The 8,701-nt window shown below is 43.7% G+C and overlaps 1 protein-coding gene across 1 annotated transcript; it reads right to left on the reverse strand.

Moving 5' to 3' along the window:
• Nucleotides 1-226: 226 nt before the first annotated feature.
• On the reverse strand, nucleotides 227-8,388 carry LOC109868863 (alpha-2B adrenergic receptor-like). Its single transcript, XM_020458599.2, has one exon. It carries the CDS (start codon nucleotides 6,862-6,864, stop codon nucleotides 5,239-5,241), a length of 1,626 nt encoding a protein of 541 aa, XP_020314188.1. The 5' UTR covers nucleotides 6,865-8,388; the 3' UTR covers nucleotides 227-5,238.
• Between the last annotated feature and the right edge of the window lie 313 nt (nucleotides 8,389-8,701).

Raw genomic sequence — 8,701 nt, forward strand, 5'->3', positions numbered from 1 at the left:
CATCATGTCAGGCAGTCCTGGGGCATGGTCCTAGGGCTCAGGTCCTCCGAGAGAGAGAAAAAAAGAGAGAATTAGAGAGAGCATATGTGGGGTGGCCAGTCCTCTTCTGGCTGTGTGTTAGTATAATTTAATTATGCCAATGTGCTTTCATCATTGAAAGCCCTTCATCTATTTTATGAGAATTTATATTGATTCCTTGTTTGCATAAAATAGACGCAGACCAGTCTTTAAATAATAGGTAATAGAATTTATTCTCGGAGCGCGCTACCACTCAAAACACATGCCTCAGATTAAATACAGATCATGACGTCATTTCACTGTCTTAAACGAACCCCCCCCCCCTCTCGACAGGACAAAGTAAGGTGAAGAGTTCATTCTACCTTACTAACACACTCCCAGATAACTTTTGACCCCTCAACATTATCGATCACCACTGAACTGACAGGTTTAATTAACAGAAACCCTAGGAATGCACTCACTGCCTAATCTAAAAACCCCAGAGCTAAGTTTCAGTAGGGTCAACCATAGGCTAACGACCTTATGTGTTTACACAGTCCACAACACATTTGTTCCTGCCCAGTTGGAAATGGTGTTCATTAACATTCTATTCCTCCTTGTCCTGTCACACAATTTCTTCTTATGAACTCATAAATTCAATAAACATACAGAGTATAAGTTTACCTAGACACAATTCTATTGAAAATGGGGATATTGTTTATTCATTTATCCATAATAAATCCAACACTGTGCCGGGTGGAGATTATAACAGAACATGGCCAAGATGTTTAAATGTTCATAAATGATCAGCATGTTCGAATAATAAGAAGGCAGAACAGTTGAAACTGGAGCAGCAGCACAGCCAGGTGGACTGGGGACAGCAAGGAGTCATCATGTCAGGTAATCCTGGGGCATGGTCCTAGGGCTCAGGTCCTCCGAGAGAGAGAAGGAGAGAATTAGAGAACGCACACTTAGATTCACACAGGACACTGAATAGGACAGGAGAAGTACTCCAGATATAACAAACTGACCCTAGCCCCCCGACACATAAACTACTGCAGCATAAATACTGGAGGCTGAGACAGGTTCGGAGCTCTACGGACAATTCCTTTGACCTCAACCTTATATAGACAGGTGTGTGCCTTTCCAAATTATGTCAAATTTGAGCTCAATTTCAAGTCTCATAACAAAGGGTCTGAATAATTATGTAAATAAGGTATTTCTGTTTTTATTTTTAAAAATGTTAACATTTTCAAAAATGTAAATAAACTTTTCACTTTTTCATTATGGGATATTGTGTGTAGATTGATGAGGAAAATTTGAATTGAATCAATTTTAGAATAAGGCTGTAACGTAAGAAAATGTGGAGAAAGGCAAGTGGTCTGAATACTTTCAGAATGCATTGTATTTTGGCAGTTACCTGTAGGTCACTCTTTTTGATTTTCCCATTAATAATAATTTGGTAGATGCTTATATTTGTCCTATTTCACACATGTACAAGCGTCAAATAATATGTGTGAATTAGAAATGTGTTTTTTGCATATCCCAACTGTCCCTGAGACACCATCAGAAAGTGGGGTCATGGCAATGGTCTGCCATTATCAACAGCAAACCTGGTGCAATTAGGGTTAAGTGCCTTGGTCATGGGCACATCGACCCAACGCTTTAACTGCTAGGTGACCTGCAGTCTTTTGTTTACAAAATGTAGTCAGTCAACACAATATTTTTTCTAAATATGGTATACTGTACACTGAGTGTACCCTCAGAACAGCCTCAATTCGTCAGGGCATGGACTCTACAAGGTGTCAAAATCATTCCACAGGGATGCTTGCCCATTTTGATTCCAATGCTTCCCACAGTTGTGTCAAGTTGGCTGGATGTCCTTTTCCATTCATCCTCCTCTGAATGGCACACATACACAATCCATGTCTCAAGGCTTAAATATCCTTTAACCTGTCTACTCCCCTTCATCTACACTGATTGAAGTGGATTTAACAATAAGGGGTCATATACTGTAGCTTTCATCTGGGTTCACCTGGTCAGTCTATGTCATGGAAAGAGCAGGTGGTCCTAATGTTTTGTACACTCAGTGTACACTTTAGATTTAGAATGTATTCAATGTTTTTACATTACACCAGTCTAAATAAATAAATAATTATGGATCCGTTGGTTCACACAGAATTGGAGAATGTGTATTCATAGGCATGCACTCTGTAAACCTTGCATGCACACACAGAGACAGAGAGACAGAGAGACAGCGACAGAGAGAGGTCTTGTGAGTTCTTTATCTCATATATATATAAAAAAACATGAGTGATTTCCGCTGTTCCAGTAAAACCCTTAGGTCACTACACTACACACACACACCAGTGTTTCCCCTATATACCCCAATCAATTACATGACTGAGGCCTTGGTCACATCAACAACCCATTCCATATTTAACTTTTCATGTGTTTATATTCATTTCATACTTATATAAAAACATCAATGTTAATTTCAGATACTCAAAACAACACACCCTCAGAGCTGGTTGGTTCCTTTAAAAGACATCCTCCGTAGTGTATGAGTTTATGACAGAGGCTGGACAGCTGGACAAACTGCCTTCACACACTACAAGTTCTAGAACACAGAGAACTCTGGGAACACATTCTACTGCACATGCTCCTGCCCACTTTGTGTCATTGCAGTGGACCGTACCAGGTGATCATGGACACACTCTGTCCTTGTAGTTCATAGTGGCCAGTCACAAGGCTACAGGTAATGGCTATGGGTAGCAGTTACCCAGCCAGCCAATGCAATCAACAGAGTGTAACCTTCCTTTCCTTCTACATTTACATTTGAGTCATTTAGCAGACGCTCTTAACCAGAGCCAATTATAGAGGAACAACAAGAGCAGTGTGATACTGTCATTTGAGCAACATGTCCTCATGACTGATGGCCCTGTTTTGTGCCAATCGCTAAACAAGCTGTAAAGGTCTTTGCTTTTTCTCAGACAGATTGCATCACCTTCCTCCTCTTCCACTGCCCCTCAATGTGTACATCAGAGCACGTTCATCTATTCCAGAATTCCAAAGTTCAGCATTTTTCTTATCAGATTGAACACAATGTTCAACAAAGGACAGACTCAAAAGTTTGTCTGTGGTCCCCTGCACGGGTAAACTAATATCTGTCTTTACATTACATCCAGTAAGTCCCCTTGGTGTCTCTACACAGTATCTACTCTAGAAGATCGTCCCTTTGGTGTCTCTACACAGTATCTACTCTAGAAGATCGTCCCTTTGGTGTCTCTACACAGTATCTACTCTAGAAGATCGTCCCCTTGGTGTCTCTACACAGTATCTACTCTAGAAGATCGTCCCCTTGGTGTTTCTACACAGTATCTACTCTAGAAGATCGTCCCTTTGGTGTCTCTACACAGTATCTACTCTAGAAGATCGTCCCTTTGGTGTCTCTACACAGTATCTACTCTAGAAGATCGTCCCCTTGGTGTTTCTACACAGTATCTACTCTAGAAGATCGTCCCTTTGGTGTCTCTACACAGTATCTACTCTAGAAGATCGTCCCCTTGGTGTCTCTACACAGTATCTACTCTAGAAGATCGTCCCTTTGGTGTCTCTACACAGTATCTACTCTAGAAGATCATCCCCTTGGTGTTTCTACACAGTATCTACTCTAGAAGATCGTCCCTTTGGTGTCTCTACACAGTATCTACTCTAGAAGATCGTCCCCTTGGTGTCTCTACACAGTATCTACTCTAGAAGATCATCCCTTTGGTGTCTCTACACAGTATCTACTCTAGAAGATCATCCCTTTGGTGTCTCTACACAGTATCTACTCTAGAAGATCGTCCCCTTGGTGTCTCTACACAGTATCTACTCTAGAAGATCGTCCCTTTGGTGTCTCTACACAGTATCTACTCTAGAAGATCGTCCCTTTGGTGTCTCTACACAGTATCTACTCTAGAAGATCGTCCCTTTGGTGTCTCTACACAGTATCTACTCTAGAAGATCGTCCCCTTGGTGTCTCTACACAGTATCTACTCTAGAAGATCGTCCCTTTGGTGTCTCTACACAGTATCTACTCTAGAAGATCGTCCCCTTGGTGTCTCTACACAGTATCTACTCTAGAAGATCATCCCTTTGGTGTCTCTACACAGTATCTACTCTAGAAGATCATCCCTTTGGTGTCTCTACACAGTATCTACTCTAGAAGAACGTCCCTTTGGTGTCTCTAACCCTAACCCTAATTCAAAATGTAGATGAGGCTTTTGACCCAATGCCAAATTAACTGTTAGAGTTGTCCAGTGTTTTCTGTTTTTCTATATTTGAGGGTTAGAGTTAGGGTTAGGGTTAGGGTTAGGCTACTCTAGAAGAACGTCCCTTTGGTGTCCCTACGCAGTATCTACTCTAGAAGAATGTCCCCTTGGTGTCTCTACACAGTATCTACTCTAGAAATAAAATAAAGTTTAATAGATTGCAACATTTCGAAAATCGAGTATACTTCAATTAAATGCCATGATGTAATTTTCAAATGTAGGGACACCAAGGGGATGTTCTTCTAAAGGTGGTTTACGGTCAGTCTATTGACATGTCTTTAGAAAATGGTTGTAGCGACAGCATGAGCATTCTATTGCCGTCCAACATCAAACTTGTCGGTTGTTGTTATGAAAAAGAAAATCAGCAGCCCGATGCACCATATAGCATACCTTCTGTATTTTATCACCAATAAACCCCTCAGTTTAAAAATGAATTCAGTAAATGTCAAGCTGGCAAGAAAGGTAACTAAAAGCAATTTTCTAAACAATGTTTTGATTCATTGCTAGCTGGCTAGCCAGTTCAAATAATGACCAGAGTATAGCTGACAATGTCTTAAAGGTGCAATATGCAGAAATTTCGCGACCATTTCCTGGTTGCTAAGATTATAATAGTTTGCCTAATTTCAGTTTCAGTGGCAAAACAAGCAATGTAGAGAATCATGTACCATCTGTATCCACTCTACAAGAACATCCAATTGATGTCCTTACACAGTATCCACTCTACAAGAACCTCCACTTGATGTCCTTACACAGTATCCACTCTACAAGAACATCCACTTGATGTCCTTACACAGTATCCACTCTACAAGAACATCCACTTGATGTCCTTACACAGTATCCACTCTACAAGAACATCCACTTGATGTCCTCACACAGTATCCACTCTACATAAACATCCACTTGATGTCCTTACATAGTGTCCACACTAGAAGAACGTCCCCTTGGTGTCCCTACAGAGGATCTTCTTGAAGGCCTTCCTGAAGTCCTGGTTGAAGATGGTGTATATGACGGGATTCAGACAGGAGTTGCAGTAGCCGATCCAGAAGAAGAACGTGAAGAGGGGAGCAGGGACCAAGCAGGTCTCAGGAAAGATGGCCTTCAGTGAGTAGGAGAAGAAGAAAGGGAACCAACAGATAACAAACACTCCGATCACCACGGCCAGGACAAACGTGAAGCGCTTCTCTCGGTTTACCATGGCCCTGCGCCGAGACATGGGAGTGGCCTGTGGCTTCACCGGCCTATCAGAGACCAGCACTGTACCGGTGGGGGTGGCTACAATATTTTTGGCCTCGTGAGAGGTCAGAGAAGAGAGAGGTGCTCCTCCAGACTTTGATCCTCCATTATTCTTAACTGTCCCTTTCCCTCCCCCTCTCCCTCCCTTTCCTCTTCCCCTCGTCTCTGCCTTGGAGCCAGAGCTGAAGCTGTCATCATTGGGGGTGTCTCTATGTTTCTCCTCCTGTATCTCACCCTGTCTGTGGGTCTCCTCATGTTGGCTATATGGAGAGAGGAGTGTGAGGGAGAGAGCTACGGTGGGTGAGGTAGGCTGGGGTGAGGTGGGGACAGTATTTGGTAAAGACATCTGGGGTTGACTCTTGGCCTGGGTCTCACTCTGGGGAGGAGGAGACGGGGGGGAGGAGACAGGGAGACTCTTCAGAGGTACGGCGTCCGTAGATTGTCTGCCTGCTTTCCCTCCCTCCCCTTTGTGGTTCTGTGGTTGGCTGAGAGGCTTGAGTTGGGGGATGATGACCGGTCCCGGTGAGGGATGTGTGGGGTTGCTAGGAGGGTTGCTAGACATGTTGCCAGGGGTTTTGTTAGGGTTGGGTTTCTCCCCTGGCAGACATCTTGTGTGTTGCTTGGCAATCTGGTAGATCCTGATGTAGACCCCGATCATGATGAGACACGGGGCGAAGAACGATCCAATGGTGGAGTAGAGAATATACCAACGCTCGTTGTTCAGCTCACACACCTCCACCCCTCCCTTGCTCTTATCCAGGGAGAGGAGAGGAGGGAAGGAGATGACGGCCGAGAGAAGCCAAACGACCACGATGGCCGCCTTGATGCGCGCTGGCGTCCGTTGGATGCCATAGGACACGGGCCGGGAGATGGACAGGTAGCGGTCCAATGAGATGGCACACAGGTGGGCAATGGAGGACGTGCAGAAGAAGACGTCCAACGCCAGGTAGATCTCACACCACAGTGAGCGGAACGCCCAGTAACCCTGCAGCTCATTGGCCAGTGAAAAGGGGATGATGAGGGTAGCGACTAGGATGTCGGCTGCAGCCAGGGAGACAAGGAAAAGGTTCTGTGGGCCATGGAGTGAGCGTGAGGTCAGCACTGCAATGATGACCAAGATGTTGCCGACGATGGTGAGGATCATCATGAGGGTGATCGCGATTGCGAATAACGCAGTGGCCTCTGGGGAATAGCGTGGGATTCGCAGTGCTGTCTGGTTGTAATAGGGGGCAGATCCGGTGGTGACACTGAGGTTCAGGTTGGTAATCACATTTACCCCTGGCGCTGACAGGCATGTAACTTTTGGGGCCGCAGCCATGGCGACGCCAGCAGGAGCACATATATTGGAGAAAATTCAGAAACTCACGGGGACCATGAAGTATGTTTGGAGTGAGTGAAGGTGAAAAAAATGTATATATAGGTTTCTGTTATCTGCTACCTTAATCCCTTGAGGAAGACTCGTTGTCCAGTGAGAGGGCAGCAAAGAGGAGGGCTCTAACGCAGAAACAGAGACATGGCTGATGGGCTCAAGAGGCATCCCCCTTAGAACTTTACGCACGAGATGATTGAATTAAAATCAGAGAAAGAGAAAAAGCTTGTGCTGCTTTGTCAAATACACTGACAAGTTGTCCAGTGTAAAACAGATCATTTTACTCCTCCAGTCACGCACTCTCTTTTCATGACTCTTTCCAACACTCAGATGGGTTAAGATCCACGAAATGGTTATTGGATATTCAATGAAAGAAAAAGAAAGAATAATCTTATCCAATCATTCAATTCAATTACTAAATATATTTCAACTCACACACACCGCTGATGCTTGGATAGTTATTCTTCTGGGGGAAATGATTAATTGCTTCAACAAATGCTGAAAAAATGTGTCATTCAAACATAGTCCTTCGAACAGTAATAGTCATTCAGGCAATCCATAGACCGTGCTCGATGTAAATGAAATTCACTGAAGTAAAACATTCATAATTGTACCATGAAATCGGAACACCCCGAATCCCACCCGCGTAATGATGTCAGCCATGGCCCAGAGACGCACGGGGTGATACTTGAGCGGATAAAATGCCTTTTAAAAAGTTGCTATTCATATTCGTAGAGTAACCATATAACGCATTAGCGGCGACTTCAGTTTAAAGACGTAAAAAGTAATCCAACAATCTGCGTTCCTCAGCTTCCATCTGTCCAAAAGTGGCGAAACGAGACCCGCACTGAGCTGTCATCGTCAACAGATAAGGGATGGGTCCGAGAAGACTTCAGCCACAAACATCAAAATAGTTCATTCAATTGTAGAATAAAAAAATAACATATCCCTTCATTTTTCTTTCGTGGTGTTTGATAGGATAGATGCTTTATAGTTCGTTTGAGTGCTGTCAAAGTCGTTTAACAAAAAAGGGTAATGTCAACACTTCACTGATTACATGGTGATAATGTTATAATTATTAACACCATGATACTGATTTATTCCTCTTTTTTTCCAGTTTTTGATTATGCGCAACTCGACTAGGTCCACTTTCTATCCATGACTCACGGATAACAACGTCCTTTCCCTTCAATAGTGGTTGAATAATGGCCATCTGTTGCACATCCCGTTTGTTGTTTAGATCTTGTTCTGTTTTGTAGCGATACTAGCAAGTTACTTTTCCTTTGACAAAGACCCACTAGCTCGGCGTTCCTTACGACTGAGCCCCGTTAACTGCCCGGGTCGGGTAAATAACCGCGCCTCGCTCTCAGCGAATTTATAAGAAGGAGTGACATCACGCAGCGGAAGGCAGCGGACCCTTTGACCGTCACCGAGACATATAACCCAGTACACTATACACACACACGCCTACGATGCCAATTCAACTCATTCACACTCTATTCAAAGTGCATTTCAATAAACTCCAACAGACACAACACATTACTACAAGCCAGCATCCAAACACATCGTCAAAACCAGTGCAAGAAAGACCTCAAATTTCGCAATGATAGACAATAATATTGGTTATTATGCAAAAAAAAATGTTATGTTACCTTCTATAAGGTACCCCCAGGCACCTGTTCAATTTTCCTTCTGCCCGTCTGTTTTTATGCTGGTGCTCCTCTGCCTCTTAGTGGCGGCAGCAGGCTCCTGCAGCCTCCGAGACCGCGTGGAAGACGGGATTCCA

Source organism: Oncorhynchus kisutch, linkage group LG23 (assembly GCF_002021735.2).
Source record: "Oncorhynchus kisutch isolate 150728-3 linkage group LG23, Okis_V2, whole genome shotgun sequence".
Classification (NCBI taxonomy): Eukaryota; Metazoa; Chordata; class Actinopteri; order Salmoniformes; family Salmonidae; genus Oncorhynchus; species Oncorhynchus kisutch.